General features: G+C 43.4%; 1 protein-coding gene and 1 long non-coding RNA gene across 7 annotated transcripts in view; one reads left to right on the top strand and one right to left on the bottom strand.

Moving 5' to 3' along the window:
- CACNA1A (calcium voltage-gated channel subunit alpha1 A) overlaps positions 1-25,373 on the bottom strand; it is a 269,886-nt gene that overhangs the window by 106,672 nt on the left and 137,841 nt on the right. For 4 of the 5 annotated variants that reach the window (XM_081900883.1, XM_081900884.1, XM_081900881.1 and 1 more), the window contains 14 exons: positions 24,248-24,302; positions 21,853-21,950; positions 20,698-20,907; positions 19,064-19,176; positions 17,629-17,741; positions 15,304-15,435; positions 14,269-14,341; positions 13,294-13,411; positions 12,707-12,774; positions 11,865-11,971; positions 10,103-10,912; positions 8,958-9,424; positions 7,163-7,301; positions 6,492-6,621 (listed from right to left, as the gene is read on the bottom strand). In XM_081900883.1, the coding sequence (XP_081757009.1) occupies positions 6,492-6,621; positions 7,163-7,301; positions 8,958-9,424; positions 10,103-10,912; positions 11,865-11,971; positions 12,707-12,774; positions 13,294-13,411; positions 14,269-14,341; positions 15,304-15,435; positions 17,629-17,741; positions 19,064-19,176; positions 20,698-20,907; positions 21,853-21,950; positions 24,248-24,302 (2,633 nt within the window). Of the gene's footprint in view, positions 1-6,491; positions 6,622-7,162; positions 7,302-8,957; positions 9,425-10,102; positions 10,913-11,864; positions 11,972-12,706; positions 12,775-13,293; positions 13,412-14,268; positions 14,342-15,303; positions 15,436-17,628; positions 17,742-19,063; positions 19,177-20,697; positions 20,908-21,852; positions 21,951-24,245; positions 24,303-25,373 lie in introns of all 5 variants that reach the window. The other variant, XM_081900882.1, reaches the window with a different exon arrangement.
- LOC309364132 lies at positions 1,262-3,131 on the top strand. Of its 2 annotated transcripts, none has more exons than XR_014165748.1 (3): positions 1,262-1,378; positions 1,544-1,713; positions 2,463-3,131. It is a non-coding gene; the product is annotated as an uncharacterized lncRNA (long non-coding RNA). The 2 variants fall into 2 exon arrangements; XR_014165749.1 differs by having other exon boundaries at positions 1,539-1,713.

Raw genomic sequence — 25,373 nt, 5'->3', positions numbered from 1 at the left:
TATAGCTTATAAAAATAGCAACTGGTGGGCTAATGATTTGGAATTTGACATACACGATTTACCTGATGAGGTCTACAGAAGTGCCACAATTACACTGATCCCATACAACATATTGGAAAAACAAAAACAATAAACGCTAACAATAAACAAAACAACTCTCTCACCCCCTAACCATCAGATAAAAAATAATAATAACTCAACACTAACACATCCCTCCATGGCCCAAAGATAATTCATATTAACTAGGTTGTATTTTGTTTTTGTTTAATCTCCCCACTTTGCCCAGAAACCTTGTGGCAAGGCCAGTTGATGTAAATCAGTGTGTGTGTGTGTGTGGGGTGTCCTCCAGTGATAGTTCAGTATCTCTCCTCCAGTTTTAGGGAGCAGCAGCAAAAGCAGAGCAAAAATTTGCCTCCTCTGCAGTCGTCCTGGCCGCTTGCTCCAATCCTGCTGTTGAGGAGGCAGCAGCCATTTTGTATTAGGCCACCACCCTGGCAGCAGCCATTTTGTGACTGGTGCCCTCAACACCTTCACAAAATTCCAAATATGTCCCCAGATGCAAAGAACTTGATGACCACTGGATTACACAAACGTCACGTGTTTCACAAGATTACAAACACTCCAAGTATCCCTATTTTCCAGGAACATCCCTGATTTACAGAAGCTGTTCCGGTATCTGATTTGATCCTGGAATGTCCCATTTTTCCTTAGGATATCCCTATTTTCACTGGAGGGTATGGAGTTATCCAACCCCCCGAGCTGTCTGAAGGCAATCCTGTATAGGGATTTTTTTTAAAAAAATGTTTAATTATTATTTTTATATATGTTGGAAGCTGCCCAGAGTGGCTGGGGCAACCCAGTAAGATGTGTGGGGTACAAATGGTAAAATCATCATTATGGAATGGGACATCCCTATTTTCATTGGAGAAATGTTGGAGCGTATGAGATTACACTGCCACAGTTGCTATCTATAGGAGAAAAAGAGCGTGGGGATGAGTTTTCTGATGGAGAGGAAAGGAGTGGCTCGGGAATCAATTGAACAGGAATTTATTGGAGGGGAATGGTAACAGGGGTGTCTTTGTGGTCATTTTGTGGCTAGGCAGGCTCAGCTATGGCAGCCAGGTTGTGCTGTTATTGATACAGGCTCCAAAATGTTGTTTTTGCTGAGAACTGGATTTTCTTTGGTGAACAGCCAGCAATAGTATTTTTTTTTTTTAAGATATAGGTACAAAGTCCCTTTAGGCCAATGGAAGCTGTTTACCACAGAGGTCAAGCATGTCCAGCACTGTTCTCATGTGGGGGAGGGGCGGCAGTTAAGTGACAACTGAAGCAGTATGGAGGTAATTTCTGAGGCCTTAGGGAGGTAGTTTGCCAGAAGGTAGGGAAGTAAAACAATGAGGTATACTGTAAGCCTATGCAATATCACTCAGAACAGCAAATCTTTCTAAACATAGAAGAGGCACAACTATCCTGTTAAGTTGTGGGTGAATATATCAGACGACACAGTGATTCTTCAGACAGCTCTTGTTTATTCACAGGCCAGAACAGAACTGAACTAAAGGGTTCAGCCAACCTGCTTATAGAGAGTTCAATTACAAAGTAACAGTAACAACTTTCTGTAACTATCTTATCAGTGAACATCACTTTCAATTCCTTATTTGCATATGCGGACCTGAGTGAAAACTATCTACAGTATCCCCCTGCTGGCCCAGGGTGAGAACTTCAGTACTGTATATAACATAACCATTTGCACACATTGCACAGTTAAAGATAAATATGGGTGTGGGTGGGTGGGGGAGAGAGAGAGAGAGAGAGAGAGAGAGAGAGAGAGAGAGAGTGTTTAACAGATCCTGAAAGAGCAGGAGCATAGACTATCCTGAGGGTAGCATGCCCCTGTCAATTGGTTTGTAGGTTCGACAGATACAGGTCAGATTTTTCTATGATAGCCTACTGAACATAATGGTACCTAAAGTCTTCATTTTCTTTCTTTTTTACTTTGAAAATAAGATGCCATGTGGTTAGCAGTTTTAAATTGTCAGGCTCTAGACCAAGCTTTGTAACACTGCGAGCTGCATTTCAGTTTGCTAAATACTGTACATTCTCCATAACAGGCTGCAGTGCAGTGTAAAGTTCAGAGTATGAATGAAAGTGCATAATGGAGAATTGCCAATTATATCCAACAATTAATAGTTACAAAACAACTACTTTCATGTTTAGCAGACTCCAGTATTTTAATACATTTTCTTTTAAAAACCTGTGAAATTAAATAATAAAACCTGCTGGTTTAAGATTAGAGTTAGGGCTGTCTCATGTTGACTCAAGCTCTGCAAAGCTGGGAAATTGGAAGCTAAGGCTGATGCCTTAACAGATGAACCTCAACAGGAATGATGTTGTGTGGTGTACAAATTGCGCTTGCTTACAACTTATTCCCCATGCACATAGACTTTTCCTTGGTCATTCAGGCCCAAATCCATATGGGGAGTTTGGAATTCCTATGAACAGCAAAGATGCCTCATGCTGTCCTGTAGTGCCTTATGAAGCAATTGAATTCCCTCTTTCAGAACACAACTGCTTTGCTTCAGATTGCACCCTCTGAATATCACTTTGCAACAGAAAATATGTGTGGACTAAGATTTGTAAGCTCCCTTATCTAACTTGATATTCTCTGTAAGTTCTCATGAGAGCTTTTTTAGAGGGGAAGAGGCACTGGCCTACATATGCACTGAAATATAAATAATTAAGCAACCCGTTCCTTTTCTTGTTGCCTCTTTAAAATCTATGAAACGGCTGGGTTATTTCCAAAACTTGCTTTACTGTTTTTGGTATAATCTTCCGTCGTAATGGTGATAGGAAAGAGGTCTACACACCCAATGCCCCAAGTCATTGGTAGCAGTACTGTACCAGTCTCACCCCTAGTGCATCAGAGGATTTTTCACTCAGCTACTCTTTAACCCATCCTGCTAGCTATGATATAAGCCACAAACTGACATGAGTCCTCTAGCAATATATTAAGGGCCATATGCTTCATAAGGCAACACAGGACAAGGACAACATCTTAACTCTGATCTTAAACTAGCAGGGTTTTTTAAATCATTGAATATTTGCCTATATGTAAAGTTTTTTTCAATTTTGTGCAGGAAAATTCCTTTTCAGAATAGGAGCCACAAACAAAAATAAGCCAAAATTGTTTTGGTATCCACATTAGACAGTCTGAAAGAAAAGGGGGAAATCACCAGGGTGCATGAAGATGCCATGTAGTCAATAAGTTGCAGACTTCACAGCTCATTAAACACAGGAAATGGGAATAAAAACAAAATTCAACCATTAAGATATGTCCAAATCATGTTAATACCTCCCTTGACATGACCTTTAACAGATTTTACTCTTTGCTTTGGTAGTGAAGATGACCTTCACTTCTGCCAGTTACATGCTATCTTACTGGGTATTAATAGTCCCAAATGTACATAGTTCAGTCTCTTCCTGGTCCATATCAATTTTTGTTTGTTTTCATCCATATCTGTTGACACATCTTTTGACCTGTTTCCACATTAATCAGTGATCTTTGAATCCACACTAGAAGTTGTATTTAAACACATAGAGTGGTATGGTATTCAACTAAGTTTTACTCAAGAGTAGACCCACTGAAATTAATAGACATAACCGTCATGCTTATTTTATTTTAATGGGTCTACTTTGAGTAAAACTTATTTTATGTCAAAATTACATGTTTATATGTACTTTAAAATGCTCATTGTAATGCATTTTGGTGCATCATTGAGCCAAGAGCTACATTGCACTATTTGGAAAAGTGAAATCTAAAGGACAATTATGTTTCAGTCCACACATTAGGCCTGCAGGTATGTATCAGGTCAGTTTGCACCAGAATGTACAGAAACTGAACTCCTTTAGCATCCTAAGATGTATGACACTGGTGCTGGATGACCACCCTGGGCCAGGTTATTCTTATGTTCAGCTAGCATAAAGCTGGGGGGGGGGTCCTTTGGTTATTGGGATGTATTCTATTGATTTTATCCTCATCCCAGCACAAAGGTTTCTTATTGCTGCATGAAACAGAGAAGCCCAGTAGAGGGCCCTCCCTCCTGCCCATCCCTAGTGGAGATGCTGCTCTAATTATTTCACTCATTTTTCCGTAGGGATATCTCATGGGACCTGTCCAGCGAAGCTCTTGAAAAAGAAAGTGCACTGTAAGCTGGTAGCAGAGCCAGGCTGTGATTTATCTCTTTCTCTCCCTTTATACCACTACACCTCCCTCCTAACCTATTTAAATCCCAGCTGCTTTTCTCAGAAAGTCAGAGACTGCAAGAGGGATTTTTGCTTTTCACATATAATATTATAAGATCAGTAGTGTTAATAACAATCCCACCCCAAATATTATTTTTTACAATATTCTCAAAGGACTGGCTAGTACCAGACATAAGGCTTCTATATGCATGACAATTTCCCTATATGAAAATCACCTCAGTGTAGAAAAAACTGTACACCATCACGTGCAACCAACTCACATGTGTCTATTTGGCTGCATGCACACATTGAAATAGACATCTGAACCCTTGTCTGATATGAGGATATACAAGATTTTGCCTACAAAGAGCAATATTCATTTAGAAAAATCATTAATGTATGAAGCTGTCCATAAGGTCTTGGAAAACATAAGACAAAGGGTTTCTGTCAGATGCTGATGGTGGTTGCTCGTGAGGAACCAGGCAGGACTCCAACCTGTCTTTTACAGGTTTTATTGTGCAAACTATTTACAGTGCAGATCTACAAAGTTCATGTCCATCTTAGTCACTTGCAGAATACGGGAGTGGCCCCTTCCGGCTTCTCCCCCAACATAAGAACTTCAGCACCCCAAGCCTCTTCCTTCCCTCCTTGCGTTTCACCCCTCTGCGCAAGCTGGGCAATGGAAGTGGCGTGCGTCCCTCCTGGCCAGCTCCCCGAGGTGAGGTGCTGGGGCTCTCAGCAGCATCCTCAAGCCCTTTCCTCAGTTGGCTGGCCCCTTCCCTCTCTTCTCCACTGTAGAAGAGAGGGAAGGGGCCAGTTCCCACCGCTGGAAGAGGAACTGCTCCTCAGGAGTTTCGGAGGCTCTCTGTATTCTAACGGCCCTCCTGCCTCCCTCCCCTGTTCCAATGGCAGTCTCCTGACAGGTTTCTCTCTCAAAGGCCCATTGCCAACATTTCACTCACTGGGGCCAGTGAAGTTTATGAATTTTACAGCTGACATGACACTGGTAAGTCGCCCTAGTATGGTTGTCTATCAGATTATCTCAATCAGTTAGACAGCTGGACAGTGGCAGGAAGGACAGAAAAGAAGCAAGATGCACCTAAGTTCCAATACGATCTTGAGCTCTAGTTCCCATTCCTTCCTTCCTTCCTTCCTTCCTTCCTTCCTTCCTTCCTTCCTTCCTTCCTTCCTTCCTTCCTTCCTAGCTCTATCCATATTCAATCAAAGTTTGGAATGCATGGTAAAGTGATCACAAAGCCATGCAATCATATACTGAGTTTTATGTGGCTCTACTGAAAACCATACCAATTGTATCATAGGCTCGGACAGTCAGTACAGCTCCTAGTTGGTCACCAATCCCAGATGTAGACAGAACATGCAGCAGGCTAATACAATATGGATCTTACAAGGACACTAGTATGAGGTGCTATATAGCTGAGGACCATCTGACATCTCTACACATACCAAGAACTCCCATATAAAGTGTGGAATTAAGGGAGCAACAGTAGGTAGGCAACCCAGTCAGATGAGCAGGGTACAAATAATAAATTTTTTATTTCTATTACTAAAGGAGGAGAGACAGAGCTGCAGGTTGGACCAGCAGAGATGTGGAAGGTACTTATGCTAACTGACCAGGAGTTCCTTTTATTCCACCAGACCTCCCTGGTTTGATGGAACTCCCATACAGCAGCCTCCCAAATGTCCTTACTGGGTCACTGTCCAGCTTTGCTCCTGGCCAGTCCCATCAAACTAGACCATGGTGAGGAATCACACACACTTCCATTCAGGCAAGAAAGGGGAACCACAGTTCAAGTACACATACCAGCCAGGCAAAAGCTTTTGAGGAGGGAGTGCAGCCAGTGAGTGGGGAGGCCTACAGAGTGGGCATGGCCTAGGGAGGGTCCTAAAGGCCAACTACAGAGGCCTGGAGGACCACATTCAGCCCCACGCTTGAGATTCCCTGCTCGTGAACTCAATTTTGTAGCAAACCATGGCTACAACATCCAATGATGAGGAGAATACTTGTTTCTATAGCAAGATGTCTGACTGCCTAGAGACATTTTGATCAGGCCATAGTCGTACCCATCAAGGCTAACTTAGAGACACAGTCTTCCCCATCTAAACGGTGGGCCTTCCAGAGCTGGCCATATCTATTTTGGTATCCTATGATTCATCTTCAAAGTCAGAGGAGAGCAGGAGCTGCAATGGAGATTCACGGATAAACGTAAAGGAACGCAGGAAGGACTTACATTGTTACGGGGAGCACTTGGCTGCACAGGATCTTCAGCAGCCAAAGCAATGCTGCTCATGGCAATCACCATCAGGATGCAGATTTCAAAGTAGCGCAGGTTGACAATGTAATGACAGAGCCGCCGAAACCTAGTACCAATAGGCAAAAGCATATTCTGTGGAAGGGTATCACAAGTGCTGAGCAAATGGCTACATTTCTCCTACTGAATCAGATAAAGTATTTATTTTGGAGCTGAGTGAGAATTACTCAGAATATATATTTTTAAAGAAAATTTCCCACTGTATTTTTTTATTGCTTGGAAAAGACCACTTTCTCCCCCAGAGAAATTCAGTGAAAAATAGTGATGCCTATTTCACTGCCACTTAAGTTCTCCACAAGCAGGAGAGGAGACTTTTGAGAGGGCATCTGAGCCTAGTTGTGGATCAGTCTCATGAATCCAACCAGCATGATCCTTCTCATTCTCTGCCCAAGTTCACAAAAAATGACATATTCAACCTAAATCAGAACCCCAAAGACTCAGTCTCTGCAAATAAGCAGTCCTCCTGCATCCTCTGAATGAATACTTGGCATAATCCAGCCAAGTATCCAATTTTCACACACTCTAACCATTTGTGAACTATGGTATCAGGTTCCCAGCTACCTTTCAGTCCATAATGGAGCAACACTTACGGGTTAGTGGTTGAGAGAATGAACATAGAGCTGTATGGTGGCATAGGCTTGGGTCCCTCCCCTCCATCATCTTCTTCCTCCTCCTCCTTTTTTTCTTCCTCCTTCTTGGGCAGAGGTTCAGGGTTGGCATTCTTATTGACTGGCAAATAGGTGGAGAAAAATAAAAGTGATCAGTCTTGATATGTTCCCTCTCTCAGTCCTCCCAGTACCATTTTAGCAAAAGTTGATCCAGTGATTCTGCATATGCAGAAACTTATGTTGGGTAGTCTTTTGGGGGAGTTGGGGAGCAAGTTAAGGACAAATATGGAGACCAGGATGTTGGATACTCTACATATAGAAACAGGTTTTGTTTTTGTTTTTTTACTGGTACACTGCATATGCCTACAGAAAACATGAAGTGTACAAAGTAGATATTGACACCCAATTCTGGGATGCAAAATTGTCTGCACAAAGGTTTGCAGGACTCAGACAGATGCATGACAACTTGTGTATGGAAATGCTCCAGCACAGTCAGAAAGACAAAGCCTCTTGAACCATAGCACACACTGACCTGGACAATATGTGTAGCAGGCCAGCAGTATCCCCAATATTTTATTCTTTTATTTACTCAATTTACCATGCCATAAATATTTAAGATAATTTACAACTAAAAGCCCTTAATATATAAAGATGCAACAGATTTAAATAAAAAAAATCTTTCCTAGATGTAAAGTGTGTACATTCTGCTCTGTGCAATGAAGTCCTCAGCAATTCAGAATATGGTGGCTTGTCATACTTATCATGTAACAGTTGCTGTAGTCTTAGTTTCCACTGAGAGGTTTATATACACTCAGCATGAAAGAGACAACAAATCTTCAGGATATCCAAGGGAACACAGATACAGACATACAGAAATTCAGCAGCTAAGAGGCACATGCAGATGCATGTCAGTTCAACTGTGACAGGAACAGAGCCAACTCACACTCAGAACATCAGTCCACTTACATAGCCATTGGGCTAGACACAAACATGACCTGGAGTAACATAGGTGATGGCACAGCCATTAGACTAATACAATAAAATAGGTAGAACTAACCACAAACATCATTATGTGAGTGTTCTACAAACTCATTTTGTCTCTTTTATTGCCTGTGATGGTTACCGTATTTTTCGCACCATAGGACGCACCTTGTTTCGGAGGGGGGAGAACAAGAAAAAAAAATTCTCCCCCTCCCTGCCCAGCACCCCTTCAGCAAAGTGGCAGGAGGCGCTGTGCAGAGAGGGGGAGAATTTCCCCCCTCTTGTTTTCCCGCTCTAAAACAAGGTGCTGTTTAAGGTGCGTTCAGACGGCTACCTTGGAAGCTTGGAGAGCGAGAGGGGTCGGTGCGCACTGACCCCTCTCGCTCTCCAGGCTTCAGGTTCCTTTTGACCTGCTCTTTGGGGCTGGCGGGGGGAAGCCCACCACCAGCCCCAAAGAGCAGGTCAGGGAGAGGCGGAAAGGCACAGCGGAGAGGCTCCTGCCATAGCTGCGCGTCACCTCTCCAGCCGGGAGAGGGTCGCGGGGCTATGGCGTCTTCGCTCCATAGGATGCACACACATTTCCCCTTCATTTTTGAAGGAGAAAAAGTGTGTCCTATAGAGCGAAAAATACAGTACTTCCTCCTGCCTTCCACACAAACAAAACAAAGCCTTCTCTATCCTTTCCTCTCATGAAATTCCATCCAACTTGCATCTCAAACATGTGCCTATAATTCTTCTGCCTCATATCCATGTTGTCTGGCTCTAGCCCTACAGACACAGTGCACTCTGTGCTCACCTTGCATGATAGCGTTGTTGATTGGTGGTGGAAAGGTGGGTGGGATTTCCACCACAGTGTGCTCTGTTTTCTTGGCAGTTTTGGGTGGATTGTTCTGGGTGGTGGGATTAGTGACAATGAGGCTGTTCTCTGGGTTTTTAGGGGGTCCAGGGCTGGATGGATTGCCAGGATTATTGGGGGTCCGGCGACTGGTAGAGTTCTGAGAGTTGGGGAGTGGTTGATCCAAGGGAACAGGTGGGTTTGGGGGCAGGTGGCTTGGTGTGGAATTTGAGTGGCTGCCTCCTTTGCTAGGATTCTGAGGGTGGCTGATGGGATGTTGGTTTGAGGTCTCATTGGTTGCCAGCTTATTGTTCTTCATGTTGTCAATATCCTCAGCCACTGGGGGCTCCAAACGCCCCATATCCTGTTGGATTGGCCGTGTGGTGGATAGGTTTGGTCCAGGTGGAAGGCCAGAGCCTTGGTTCTCTCTGTATAATTAAAAAGAAAAAGTTTGATCACTGGTCAAAATATTTATATCAATGGGTCACTGAAATGCAACTAGCACAATAGCAAGTGGGGTTTGAAACTGCCTGCTCACGTGACAATTGCTTTATTCTAGCACAAGCATTACCTACACTCTCCACTTCTAAAGCTGCATCATCATTACCCACATGACATTGACTTAACCCTCTAGAGCCAGACTATCTTCCTATGTGCACAAAATGCAGCTGTATTAGTCAAATTGCCCATCATTTCAGCTATTAATCTTACTCCATCTTAACTGCCTCCAGTCCAGCTTCAACCAAGTTCCCTGATGGCTATTGGCTCAATACAGCAACAGGCCAGCAGGACGGCAGGTTTAGCAAAAGAGCCTTGCTTATTTTGACCATATCCACACATGTACTAAGGGGTTAGAATCTAAACTCTCTTTCCAGAGAGGCAGATGACCTAGTCACTAATAATTTCCTCACTAGATATTCTTTACCACCTTGTGGGTTCTGAGCTGGTCTTGCTTCAGCAACATGAGCATCTGAATGTGAGGTTCCTAACTGATGTCAAACAGCCTAGTAATATTTAAAGGCAAATTGGTCTTCTGAAGGGAATGGGTGCTATGAGGGAACCAGGCTCCATTGCTTCTGAGGAATCTCCTTTCTATCCCTACTTACTTCCTGCGCCGGTGCCGTCGCTCCTTTCCATCAGCTTCATAGGTGGACTGTGCAGTATGTCGGTGCCGTCGGCGCCTTTCTCCATCAGGCTGCTCCCCATCCACATCACCGCGTGCAGGCCTGCTCCCCTCACGATGCCGTGGCCTGCGCTCAGCTTTGCTTGTCTCCTCCCCCCCTCCCTCATCTGGTGCCCGGCGGTGAGGCCGATGCCGCCTGTGCTCCCGGTCACCATCGCCTGTACGAGGTGACCCACTTCGGCTCTCTTTGCTGCCTCGGTGCCGGCGGTGGGGGTCCAAGGCCTTGATTCGCTGTGAGTCACAGTCACCACGGTAACCACGCTCAAGGATGGCATTGTGCTCCTTGCTAGAATAGTCAATCTCATGGTATCCACTTTCCTGGTTAAAATCAATTTCCTTGCTGCTGCTCCGTGGGCGTCGTGGCTCCATGCTCCCTGAGTCAGGGCGCTCATATATGTGGGGGTCTCGGGGGTGCTCATGGTAGCGAGGTGGCTTTCTCAGGAACTCTTCAGGCCGCTGTTGTCCAAAGTGGGGGTCCAAGGGTGGCTCACTGGGACGTGTCTTGTTAGTGTTGTTATTTCGATTCTCCTGAGGATCTACCACTAGTGGCCGGTCTAAGTGGGTTTTCATATCTGGTCGCATTTGGCGGGCAAATGTGACCTTCCAGCGATCCTCAGGGTCCAGTTCATTGTATAGTGCCTCCCGGCTTGCCAACAAGTTTTGCTTCCGCATCTCACTTGTCCGTTGCTCCCACACTGATTTAGCGCCCTTCTGGTTCTTTTGCTGCTCTTTCCTGAAGACAAAACAGAAACAGTTTCTTGAAATGCACCCTTAGCTTTAGCACTCCTGCCTAAACCAAGACCATCTCACGCACCATCCTCAAGGACGCCAATTTTCCTGCTCTGGTTCTTACTTTCTGGCGTTCCTATTAAATCAATCTGTATCCAGCCAATTAATCATTCCTTTCAGATGCAGTCAGGCTATGCCTGCAGAGCATAATGCAATCCAAAGAACTGTGAAGTTGTAAAAGATCCTAGAGTAAAATTCTCCACTTATATGTGCTGTTGGCAAAGCTGGAAGCAGCATGTAAGCCCAAAGGAAGAATTTGGTTTACATGCTGCTTCTGGCATGGACAGGAATGAATGTTGCACATTAATCCAGATGTGTGCAGACATGACTTGGCCCAGCTGCTGACACTACAGCTCTTCTTCCTGATTCAGCAAACGGCAGGTTAAAACAGAACAGCAACTGTGGCTGAACATCTTTCCTAGCACTTACTTTGGCCATTTACTCTTCCCTAGCTATTCTATCACCACCACAGATGCCATATTGATTCCTCTCTAGGAAATGTTGGAAGGTCAGGTTGGACTTAGGCAGCTATTCATTATTCATACAGACTTTACTCCTACTACTTTTACTTGCAAAAACCCCTATTATAAGATGCACAAACTAGAGTAATTTGGGTCACAGTTTGTATTCCTGCCTCATTTCTCTTTATAGCGTTCTCTTTGGACATGCAAGAAGCCAGCACTTTCTGATAGAAGGCCAGGGCTGGTGAGGGCCAACTTCTCCTTCCATAAGCAAGTGTTCCTCACAGTTTACAGGACCCAAACTGTTCCTACTCGCCCCCCAGTGGGAAACTTTTACTGAGATCCAGAGCTACATGTAAGCCTGCCCTGCTTTGCATTTGTGAGACAGAAACCCAGGGGTCATGTGGGGCTGAGGTAAATCAAGACAACACTTACGCTGCTATTGACATGTTGGCTGCAGACAGGGGGCTCACTTCTGCTACTTCCTTTGCCTTCTGGAGGGCAAGTTTCTGGCTGGCAGCTTCTTCTTCTTCTTGCTCATCCTGTGAATCCCATACATTAGAGTTGAGTTGCCACTGCCCTGAGGTTTAGTGCCCATATCTATGTGTCTGAGCATGGGAGGGGGGCACTTAATGTTCATGAGGAAATGCCAGTGCCACTAAGCTAACCGTAACAGCTGCTTTCGCAACTGTCCTTTGATTCCTTTCCCAATCACAGAAAGGGCTGAATTGCCTCTTTCATCACAGAAATGTGATTCCAACAGAGGAAGGATGGCAAACTTGTGGCCCTCCAGGTGTTGTTGAATTAACTGCTCCCATCATGCCTAACCATTGGCTGTGCTGGCTGGGAGGCTAATTGGAATTTGAGTCCACAATATCTGGAGGGCCACTGATTAGCTACCCTGGCAGTAACAGGACAAAGACAGCATCCTGTTCATGAAAGAAAGAGGTGCACAATATTATTTTAGGCATAATTACACAAGAGTTAGGATGCATCCAGACAGCAGCTTCTCCCAAACGACTGTAAGGTTAAACTGAAAGTATCTGTAGGAAGAAGGATCAGCTAGCACCAGGTTTTAACACAATTAGTCACTGGTTTAGACTATCACCTGTGCCAACCCTTGGACTGACAGCAATCAGAAAATGAAGCAGAGGGAAGCCATTCACTTACACAATCCTGTTTTCAGTATACAGGAAACCCAGCCCTGTAATCACCACATTCAATAAGCATGTCTCCCCATAGCCCCATTTGTCCCAGTGGTGGAGAAGTAATCCCACCTTGGTGAGCTCCTGAGCATTGGCAAGATTATCCACTGCGATAGCCAAGAATACATTGAGCAAAGTGTCTGAATGTTGAGAGTCAAGGCAAAACCAAAAGCAGTTCTAGTTTCATTTTCACTTGACTACCTGAAGAGTTGTCAAATGCTTGGTTTCTCTTGCAGGGTTTCCCCAAAATGGTTAGCTAGACTGCAGAGTTAACAGAATTAGTCACCCAAACCTAATGCCTATTTCAGCACCAGTGGTTCATCTTATTCCACAACTCCCTTCGGAAGGAGTGTCCCAAATGAGTGTAATTTCAAGATTTATAAAGGGGACCTTTTATTTTAGCATGTAAAGTACTGACTTTACCATTTCTCAGTCCCAGTACTGACAGACTGGAATTTCTCCATCATTTTAAACAGAAGGAAACAAGTTCAACTGAGAATGTATTTCCCCAGCCATGTAACACATTCAACAGTAAAGATGGAAGAACCACCAAAGAATCCCAAACACCTCCTGCTTTTATAACTAGTAGTTATTGCCTCAGAGTTCATAATCTCGTCCCATAAACATATAAGAACTATATATTTCTCAACAAAGGATACAGTTACCAAACAAAGTCAGTACAATGAAATAGATTGAGAACATCATTCCTTTATCGACACCGCCCTGAGATTGGATACCATCATACATTACTTCGTTCCAGTCTTCACCAGTCAAGATCTGAAATATGCAATATATAACTAGAAATTCCAGATGATAGATTCCTCAGCTGAGTCAATGGTAGTATTGGAAAGGGAATTCATTATTGATCAAACAGGGTCAGAACTTAAATAGAAGATTCTGAAAAGGTTTTTCATGTAATCTACTACTTTCTAATGTAAGTGTTTTATTCTGTGTTATGATACGGAATAGTGCTCTGTGTCATGGTTTGTTTCACTAGAGTTTCTTCCATTTGAAATGTATTTTTCTACCAGACTTCTAGAATGCTTTTTCAACAGAACTCAAGGCAATTAAACAAATCAAGACATGCAATATTCAGATTAATTCAGCGGCACAAACTAAAAGAAATGCAGCAAGGAACAATTGGCCACTTGCTTCTTGTTTATAGAAAAAAAAGTAAAAGAGTGGCAAGAATTCTCAGGTTTAAAACAAAGATATTCTAATGATGCAAACCTACATACAATTATCCAAGATATAATAATCCTGCTTACTCCAATGCACATACAAAAACAAAAGAACAGAAAGAGTGGCAATAAATACACTTCTGAAAGTATGAGCACCCCAATCCTAAGGGGCTGATTCAGCAGTTCTACAACCCAAGTCTCTGAAATTCAACTATCACCCCAACTCCAGGCTGCCAGATTTTGTGACATTTTTGTTGCTACATCACTATCCAATTTAATGTGGATAATAATCTATGACAACTAAGAGAAGAGAAGAACTGGTGCTGTGTGGACTTTTTGGACATATCAGCACATAATCCCAGCTCAGGTGGTTATCCTACATGAGACTCATTCCAGGGACAGAAAGACAAACAGGACAGGGAATGCAGCCTCCTTCCCATTCCCCCTGCATACCTGAAATACTGTCATTATTGCTGCTGGGAAAGTGTCAAAGTTGGTCGGAGGGGTTCCATCATCAAAATTGAACCTGAGCAAGAGAAACACCAATCCAACAGAAACAGAGATGTTAGTTACAGATCCTAAGGTACTTCAACTCTTTCCATCTTAGTCAGCTCGCATCCGAATCCTAGCTTTGCCTGCTAAAGGAACAAACTGCAGATACCACAGAAATGTGGGCAGTTGTGTGAATCTTGATAGTGTGTGTGTGTGTGTGTGTGTGTGTGGAGAGAGAGAGAGAAAGAAAGAGAGACATCACAGACTCTCCAAGTCTAACAAAAACATTGTACCTGGGGGCAGAGATGAGTATCTAGCATCAGGGTCCCTAGAAGAAACTGGAGAGGAACCCTAGCTTATTGATTCCCTATTTGATTTCTCCATTCTAAAGCTGATCAAAAGCTTTCTAGAAAGACTGTAGAGATTCTGGCTATGTGTGTGTGCATGCATGGATGTGTGGAATACTTCTATATTACTACAGACATGAGCACCTGCATACTCTAGCTCCTATTGCCAAAATGAGTTGTGATGAGTTAGTGTGATGCCCTAGTGGAACAATGGCCAAGACCTGGGATGGGTTCAGACACCACAATCCTCATCTGATAGACCATAGTTTATGCAAGCGCTAACAAGCTTTGTACCTGTGCTTTCCCATTCCCTCTTGAGTTTTAGTGCTTACAGCCTGGCTTGTTAAACCACAATTTCTTGTGACATGTGAACCAGTCAACTGTAGTTTAAGCACTGCCTACAAAGTAGGCTATGAAATCAGGATTTGATATCATGAGTGACATCATGAAAAAGGTGGTTTAACAAGTCATGCTATTAACATCAAAGAGGATCCAGAAAGCAGGGAGGCAAGGGGCAGGAGGGAGTGTGCAGGTACAAACCTTAACCATGGTTTCAAAGGCCATTATTGTGACATATGAACAGGGCCCAAGTATTCACTCTAAGGATGTTGCAGGAAATGTCACCCCCCCAGCTTTTCCCATTACTCACTGGCCCCCAAAGAGTTGCATTCCCAAAAGGGCAAAGACGACTATGAACAGGAAGAGGAGGAAAAGGAGGCTGATGATGGACTTCATGGAGTTCAGCAGAGATACGACTAGGTTTCGTAGGGAAGCCCAGTACCTGTCAAGAGAATCCACATGTGAGCTAGCAGGGAAATCTGTCTTCTAGGGCCACACATCATATAGCAAACATTCATTCCAGGGGTCACATGATAGAAAGGATATTTCCACTCAGGCCTGGTGAAGGCTGTCAGGATGCAAGATCATAATTTAGCTAGCTTCAGCTGCTACAAACAATATATGTGTAATCCACAGTAATTAATACAAAATAACATTTTCTTGCATATTGTTGGTTGACGACCTGCAACTGCAACTCTTGAGAAGATAGAGGTTTTGTCTTGTTTTGTTTCGTTTTTAAAAATCAAATTATTTTACTACTGTACCACTTGTTCTGACCTGTTTTGGGTACTGGCAGTAACTAAAGGGGGACTAGATTCAGGTAGGGATATCTGAAGAAGAAGAATCTGTAGATATCTGAAGAAGTGTGCATGCACACAAAAGCTTATACCCAGAACAAACTTAGTTGGTCTCTAAGGCGCTACTGGACAATTTTTAATTTTTTTTAAAGGTGGACTAGTGCTTTATTTCTTAGGGACGCGGGTGGTGCTGTGGGTAAAACCTCAGTGCCTAGGACTTGCCGATCGTATGGTCGGCGGTTCGAATCCCCGCGGCAGGGTGAGCTCCCGTCTTTCGGTCCCAGCTCCTGCCCACCTAGCAATTCGAAAACACCTCTAAGTGCAAGTAGATAAATAGGTACCGCTTTATAGCGGGAAGGTAAACGGCGTTTCCGTGTGCTGCGCTGGTGCTGGCTCGCCAGAGCAGCTTCGTCACACTGGCCACGTGACCTGGAAGTGTCTGCGGACAGCGCTGGCTCCCGGCCTCTTAAGTGAGATGAGCGCACAACCCTAGAGTCAGACACGACTGGCCCATACGGGCAGGGGTACCTTTACCTTTAGTGCTTTATTTATTTCATGACATTTTTACCTTACCCTTCCTCCAAGTAGCTTGGGGCAACGTATATAGTTCTCTCTCTTCCATTTTATCCTTACAAAAACCTTCCAAAGTAGGTCAGGTGAGGAGACAAAGACTAACTCAAAGAGATCCAGAGAACTACATGGCAGAGAGGGGATCTGAACCTGGGTTTCTCTGGTGCCAGTCCAATGTTCTAAGCACTGCTCCTCTGAAACATTTTCTCTGCCTTTTCTATTGCAAACAATTCAAATTCAATATTATTTCCTAAATTCTTTCCATTCAATAAGACTTCTGCCAGTCCTAACTTATAGTGACATCCTTTGCTTCATCTCCATGCTTTGGGTAACCCAGCAACACTATATTTACAGCGAATTTTTATATGCCAGTTTTTACAGGGAAATGCAACTGTGGTCATCTTGTAAAGTCATCTTTACTGTTAGAGAAATTAATGACTAGATACAAAGGCAGCGATCTCCTGATCCATATACAGATGGCTTCCACCAAGCACATTAATGCTTCCTGGTTTTTCTTAAACTGATGTACACTCCAACAGTATTCAGCTTCTGCTGCCTGCTGGCTGAAGATTCCTTTTTAGATAGGGTGAAGCAAACCATCAAAACAAGGGATTGTTTATTTTATTTGTTTGATGTTTTGCTTCCATCCTAATGCCTCTCCCTTTGGACACAGAGGACGTGGCAGTTTCAGCAGTGAAAGGAACATTCTGCAGATCGCAGTTTCATTGTAAATATATGCAGAAAGTTGTTCTTATAGATGCAGCAGGACGAAGAAACCCTCTTAAGCTAAATTTAGATATTTCAATTGCTCTAAATAATTATTTGTTTTTGACAATGTAAAATATATGCTTGCAGAACAAATTGCAGATTTCCAGTGTGTAAGAACATATACATACAGTGGTACCTCGGGTTAAGTACTTAATTCGTTCCGGAGGTCCATTCTTAACCTGAAACTGTTCTTAACCTGAAGCACCACTTTAGCTAATTGAGCCTCCTGCTGCCGCCGCGCCGCCGGAGCACAATTTCTATTCTCATCCTGAAGCAAAGTTCTTAACCCGAGGTACTATTTCTGGCTTAGCGGAGTCTGTAACCTGAAGCGTATGTAACCTGAGGTACCACTGTATTTGTATGCAACACTGTGTACACACACACAACTGCACAAGTAAGCACATGTTGGGACACGTACAAACAGCACACTCAGTCTTCCTGCCAATTAATTTATGCACATACACTTAGGGCACTGATATAAAACAACAACAACAACTTACTTTGTGACTTTGAAAATACGCAGTAACCTGAGAGCTCGTAAGACGCTGATCCCAAAGGAGGTGCCAGGCTTTACCACAGCCCAGATCACCTCAAAGATGCTCCCAATGATAACCTACCAAAAACCAAGTCAATGAGTTTAGTAACACACTATTATAGGCTATGCTCTAGACAATTTTTGCCAGCATTCATGGACACAGACACACACAGAGGTTTACTCATCCATCTACTTAAGCCTGTATACTCCATATGCATAGGGAGAGTGCTTATAGCACATGCCTTATGTGTAGAAGACCACAGGCTCAGTCCCTGGCACCTCCAGGCAAAAGGATTGGCTGTCTGGTGATGGATGAGACCTATGCCTGAAACCCTAGAGAGCTGCTGCCAGTTAGAAGAGACAACACTGGACTAGATGGGCAAATATCAAGATTTGAAAAATAAGAACAGCATGAAGCTGTGGCATTTAAAAATGCATCATCTTGCTAAAATCCTAGACATCTGGTAATCCTAACTCCGGCTCATAAACATGCAGCAAACACAAAGCTTTCTGCAGCTATCATATAATAATAACACATTGCATCTGCTCACTCCACAATTAGACTTAGGATCGCTAAGCATAAAAGTTCAAAACATATGTCAGACATACCTAATCATAATATTGGCTATGAGCAGGAAGTTGCTTTTTGTTACTGTTTCTTGAACACCTGGTGTCTTGGCTGGCAGGGTTCAAACAGTAATCAAGCTGTTCAAGCTCAAGTTTTAAGAATGGACAAACCTGGCTTCAATGTGAGAGCACATCCAGTTTGTAAGAATATCATGATGCAAGATGCAGCCTCTAGTCATATAGATAACCAAAGCAGAAGGTGATTTTGCTACCCAAGTAGGTCAAGCAGCAGGGTCAGTAAATCCTAGATTTGTTAGGAACCATCTGAATCTATCTATCATCTATCTATCTATCTATCATCTATCTATCTATCATCTATCTATCTATCTATCTATCTATCTATCTATCTATCTATCTATCATCTATCTATCATCTATCTATCTATTTATTTATTTACTGCACTTCTATACTGTTCTTCACTGCTAAAAGCAATTCAAGATTGATATCTATTAAAAGTAAAGTTCATAACGCACAATTCACCGTGATGTTAAAACTCCAACTGGCAACAAAAGCACAACAATCGTGTCAGTAGTACAGTACTTCATGGTGCACTTGGCTACACCTGGGACCATTCCACATGGACAGGTTTATGTTTTGTGGGTATGGGATACTTCCCAATAACATCTGGAGCAAAGATGTTCATGAGAGAGCTGGCTCATCTGCATGCTAGTGTGCCTTCACCTACGTAGCTGAGCGTATGATCTAAGAGAGTGGTTGTAGACTGAAACTAGAGCAGGCAACAAGAGAAGTCCTGTCATATCAGAGAGACTTACAGCACAGTCGAAGCAGTTGAAGGATGAGTGAAAGTAAGGCCGCGTTCCGAGCCCATACATTTTTATAAACATTTCGGACATAAAGAGCCCTAAGAAAATGAATTCTGCATAGTCTGAAACAAACAGAGAAATAGGGAGAGGTACAGGGTCAGAGCCAAGCTCTTCCGTATGACAAAATGACCCCCCCATCTGTTTCCACAGCACGAACCACCCCTCACTCAACCTCACTTTATTAAACAGAAGCAGCCTCTCTTGGTGTTCCCTAGATGAAAGAAGCCAAAATACATAGTAGTTATTGTTTGAAAAACTGCTAACACCTACTAGAGACCTAGAAGGATCCTATGGAGAACCTAAGCACACTAGACCAGGGGTGGGAAACTGCAGGCTCAGGGCCCAAAGCTGGCCTCTCTTTCTGGCCCTTGGGGTTTTTGCTTGGATGGAATGCATCCTTGAACTCTGATAATGCCTCTTGCTCACCTGAATGGAGAAGACAGAGAGGTGTTTGAGGGTGTATGGAAACTAGCCTACTGTAGAAAGGTAAAAATTGCATTTATTACTCCCTCCTTCCTGGCCCTGCCCACCACTGGCATGTGGCCCTTGGAAGGATGCCCAGATTGCAGTGGGCAGCCTTCAGGCTGAAAAAGGTTCACCACCCCTGCTCTAGAACATGAAAGGTCCCTTACAGCACAATCCTATACAGGCTTACTGAAAAGTAAGTCCTGTTGAGCTCAATGAGATGTACTCCCAAGTAAGCATGCATAGCATAGGAGCCTTTGTTTACAATTTCCTTGCATCACAACAAGCTTAGATTTCTTTCTCATGAACTGAGAAACATCAGCAATTATCATCTGCTGCAGCAATAAGTGTTGAGATAAATAAATAAATAGACCCCCATCAGAATTATGATGCTCTTCCAGCCCAGCACAGGAAAGGACTCCTGGGGTAGGGACACACAACCTAGAAGGCATAAATGGTCTTAAAATAGTGATCAAACAGCAACCTTCCTGTCAGAATTAAAAAATATAATCCAGAAGTCATACGTCTTCATGACCTAGTTCTCATTGAGGTTGGTAAATTTGGGACTGGGCTGTATTCCTTCAGACTGCAGGTGGGAGTCGCATGACTGAATGCTCCTCCATACCAAAATTAAAATAAAGTAAAATCCTGTGAACGGAAGACTAAAAATGGTTTGTTTCTGCACTAATGCTCTTTATTGCTGCTGAGCATTGCTTTTCTTCAGTCTGTTGGTAAAGGTGGAACCAGATTTAAAAGAGAGGTTCAACATAATATGGTGATATATTATACAGCAATTTCCTTCCCATAGCAGAGATCAAAGATTACCTTCTGAATTAAAATATATTTGAGTATAAATAAAAATAAATAAAACCAAACAACAATATCCAGGAGTTGAAGTTAATACAGATGCTAACTTTAAAAGAGAGTTTAATCACACGGACCTCATACAGAACCCATTATCACTGTCTTTTAACTGGCTATGCCTCTGATAAATGTCCATGGCTAAAGGAGGATGGGCCTGGTATAGTAAAAACTGAACAAGCTTCCCTAACTCCTACTAGACAAGGATCAGGAGGGCTCCCCATGTAAAATGAAAGTACAGGGGCTCTAGTACTCACAGAGGAAGTCAGATAGCCACTCTGGCTGGTCGTAGTGTACTATAGCAACACACAAAGTGTTGAGAGCTACCAGACTGAGGACTGTCCAGTAAAAGGCCTGAGTTTTGACAATTCGACGGATATAGAAACGCAACCTCCGCTCCTTTTTGTGAAATAAAGTAGGGTTTTCCAGCTTGGCACTTTTGATGCTGGCTCGAGCAAAGGGTGAACCTGGCAAGAAGAGACAAAGATTAGAAAAAGAAAGGTCTTAGGGCATTTAACCTACCAAAACTGGCCCAACCCTGTGGTCTATCCAACCCAGTATCCTTTCTGTGACAATGACAGCACATAAAGTTCCACAGGAAAGCATCTGGCCCTGCACTAGGTAGATGTGGAATGTATCTCATTGCCAGTAAGGTCTCTTCTCGATCCTCAATAGGTATAACCAACTATAGCCCTCTATTAGGAAGGAGTCTTCTCATCTTTACAGAGCGTGGCCTCATCAGCTACATTTGTCCTGAAGAGGATCACCAGGTGCGCCTTCTTTGCTGCTCACAAGATATTTGATGCTGGTCATAGCCAAAGAACTTCTATTAAGCATGACAGCAAAGGCCTCCCTGGCCTGGTATGCTGCCGCCAACAATAGCCACACTTCTGAAGTAAACAGTGTACAAGAAGCAATATGGTGGCCTGTCATTCACTGTCTGCCTTCCAAGCACTGTCCTATGCAACAGAAAGACTGACAAGATTCCACAGAAGGTGCTAGTGGTTGCAGACTTGCAATTAAGAATGCCAGTTGCTACAGTAACTGCTGCTTGTTATAAGGAGCAGCACTAGAAATGTGATCGGGTCTCTGACAGAGCAGCAGCACTTGCATGTGCCCATACACACATTTGTTGTAGTCTGCTAACATTTATATTTACTTAGTTATGTATTTTAAGCCTCCTCCTAGGGAATGGCTCTCACACTGTTCTTCTGCTAGTGGACCAAGACCTGCTACCGGACCATGCCCTGATCTAGGGTAAGTAGCAACAAAGATGAGCATCATACACATAGATGGTAACGAATTAGTAAGTAGGTCCCCAAATGTATGTCTGGATGAATGGTAGGCACCGAGTTTGAAATGGTAGGTGACTCTTGCACCTCACCCCACCCCACCATGCCTATTTGACCTACCCACTGAGGAGATGTCAGCCAGCGGGTCATCTGCTTCCTCTGGGTTCAGCAGATCTGTCTTGCTTTTCTTGATTGTGGGCCTCCGAAGAGCTCCAACAATAGGAACATCGCAAGAAAAACAGACATTATCCTCAAGGTCCCTTGATTAGACTCATCAGAATCAAAAGATATTTATTTATTTTTACTTATTTTGTTTTAAGAATTTATAAACCACCTAATATAGAGTATCTAAGCCAGGGTGGTGATATTCAGGCCCAGAGGCTGCCTATGGCTCTCTAGCCCTCTCTATCTGACCCTCGGGAATCTCCACATGCTGCACCAATCACCAGTCCTGCTTTGCCTCCTCCTCAAGCCCTTTTCCCTACCTGGAAAATGTCTTCATGGCTCTTGCTTGCTTGGAGGATGGAAAAAATGGGGAGGAGGTATAGAAACCTTTGCTGTTGCATGTGGCTGGAATAAACTCTACTGTATAAAAAGAAGAGGCTCACTTATTGCGCCACCTACCCCTGGCATTTGGCTGACATGGCTGCCCGTGAAGAAATGCAACTAACAGGTTGAGAAATGTTTCCCACTCCTGATCTAAGCAGTGAAAAGGGCACAGAGATCACCACAGGCTACCTCAGGCTGCCAACATTTTTGGGCCTGTTAACACAGTTGGAGTTTTGACAGAGTGCTGTGGGGCCAACCCCTCTGGTTCTTTCTTTCCCACCTCCCTCTCTTGGTAAATCTCCATCCCCAGATGTGTGCATGTAGGCAGACTTAACTTTTCCATGAGATCTGGAAAAAAGTCAGATCCATTAGAATTAAAACAGACCTTCCTGAAATTGTATGATTTTTACATGGGGTCCCCAAATAACCCATCATCAAACTAAAGCTTAGATTGGTGGTCTGCACAGTATAAATCACTTTTCTGGTGCTTACAGAAACACTGATCCAGTGCACAGATCCTCATGGACCCTCGTGATTTTTACATAGGATGACACCAAGACTACTAACAAATCACAGAACACATTTTTGGACACAGGTGTGGCCTATGATTTGATGGCAGTTTTGAGGGAATTACAATCAAGTGATGTACAAATTTTATGAAATATATACATACATTTAAAAATATGCTTGTCTATAACATTTAATGTATTGGGTCCAGGTATCTTTGTGCCATGACACAGCTGGAAAGAACTGTATCCATTATTTTTATGGTTCAGCCAATGAAGCAGACATGATCTGTGACTTGATGGTGGCTTTAAGGAGGGGAACCTATGAGGAAAGCATGCAGTTTCAGGAAGACCTGTTTTATTGGATCCAGTGTGTGTGTGCACTCATAAGCGAGCACACATGCCTTCTCTCTCTCTCTCTGGCACCCAATTCTCTCTCTTCTCCCCTCCCTGTCTAGCAACTCGATTTTCCTCTCCCCAGTCTTCTAGTTTGTCCCCCTTTCCCTCCTACCCTCGCCCTCTACATTTTGGGTTAATCTGCTTACTGTTCAGCAATCAGGCTCTGAACTGAACCTTGAACAAGCACTTCAAACTGAAAAAGAAAGGGGGAAAGAACACTAGCCTTCCTGCTCCCCCCTTCAGCTATATGTTCTTCTCAAGGATGGGAAAGGTAACCACTCTCTCCACCTCATGGTGAAGGAGATATGGAGCGAGAGCAGGTGAGATCTCAGAGGCTTTGTGGACACCAGCAAAATTTCAAGGACCAACCTTGATGCTACGTGTTAACATCATTTTTAAAAACCCTGACAGTCCTTTGTTTGTGGAAAAGCATATTTGAGAGGCAGTAATTCAGAGAGGTAAAAGCAAGGAGAGGAAGTTTAAACCATTTTTATGCACAATTTCCCCCTCCAAATCACCCGCAACTATACTCTTAAGGAACTTTACATCCTGAAGGGTTACAGATATACAAGGGTAAACAAGCATCTGGAGTGGGAAAATAGCAAGTAAGGAGAGAATTAACTTTTATCCGCACTTTCCCACCTGTAATTGCTCCTTCTTGAACCTGCTTTCCCATAAATAAAGCAGTCACAAAGATTTACAAACACACACTTGCAAGTAACATTTGGCCCTAATTTCATGACTGCTCTAAAGTATGGACCTAGGTCTCCAAGCCCTTTAGTCTATCCACTTTACCACACCAGCAGAAAAAACAGGTCCCTCTACTAGGGAAGAAGACCTTTCTACAATGATATCACCTGTTGGGATAAGCCATAATTTTTGTATGATTTTCAGCTATTGTTTTTAGGCTCATGGCCCAGTTAACCACAGTGCTTGAATGTAACAATCCTTATACAGTCCATAATCAAAGTAGATCAAGCCCACATCCCAATGTGACTGGTAGCTTGCTGCTTCCCTCCTGCTCCCGCATAAAATAGTCTGTAGAAGATGGTGGCTTACCATCAAAGGGGTGACGAGGCTCTCCTTCTATATCATCTTCAGCCAGGATCACTTCTTCTAAGACAAATGTGCGAAATTAAACTATGGGCAGCATTAAGCTTTGCAGGAGGCAAGTGAGGTAAATGCATCAAAAAAGAGATGGGTAGCTCCAGAACATGTTTGGGCAGACAGTTGCCCTAAGAAACCCACCTCTCATGCAATGAAAAGGGAAGCCAAGTGAACAAACTAACTTGGGCAGGAACCTGTGAAAGGAAGGGCAGCTTTCTTATTTGGCCTTGGGGATGTTTTTACATACACCCGAATATGTATCACAGGAATTCTCAAAACATCTCCCTATTATCCACATATTGTTATATATTTTTAATACCACTCATGAAACTAAGGGGTGACCACCCACACGTTGCGCTGGTCAGTGCAAGGCAAATGGCAAGGGGTTACATACATTGACATCACTTCTCCATCTGTGCTGTGAACAGTGCACACAACCTTACATTTGCTGTGCAGAGACAAGAATTCTGCTGCAAGTTGTATTTGGATAACTATGCACCCCTGACCCAAACAAAATCCTAGGAAGGCATGTCATTTGATGTCCACATTCAGTGCCCATCAGCACCCATCCTAGTGTGACATGCACCATGGTCGCTGATTCTGTCACTAGACTCACAAAGTAGAAGCTCAGCTCAGTGCATTATATGCAGGTCACACTAGACAGTGATCAGGGTAACAATGTGAGGCTATGAATTTGATTGGCGTACTGTTGGATAGGTAGTTTTCAACCCTTTTCTCCCACACCATTTCCATTCTTTAAATAACATCTTCAACTCTAGTGCAGCTATTAGCTACACAGAGGTGTACAGAAACACAGGTACAGATACTAAGCATGTCTCCCCGAACTTTGGAAGCCAAGAACAGCACGGGGGAAGAATTTAGTTTGGGGAAGGGTGTGGGAGGAAAGGGTTAAACACTCCCTTCTTCAAGTGCTTTTCCCCTGATTGAGTTAGCAGCTCCAGACAAGTAAAAAACAAACACATTAAAAAGAGAAGATCCAGATCATGGACAATCACATCACAAATAGTCTGGCCCTTATTAGGGTTCATGAAGTCCTCTGATTCATCCACAATTACAGCA

The sequence above is a fragment of the Podarcis melisellensis genome, assembly GCF_964234715.1.
Source record: "Podarcis melisellensis genome assembly, chromosome: 2".
Taxonomy (NCBI): Eukaryota; Metazoa; Chordata; class Lepidosauria; order Squamata; family Lacertidae; genus Podarcis; species Podarcis melisellensis.
This window is presented reverse-complemented; position numbering and strand designations above follow the sequence as displayed.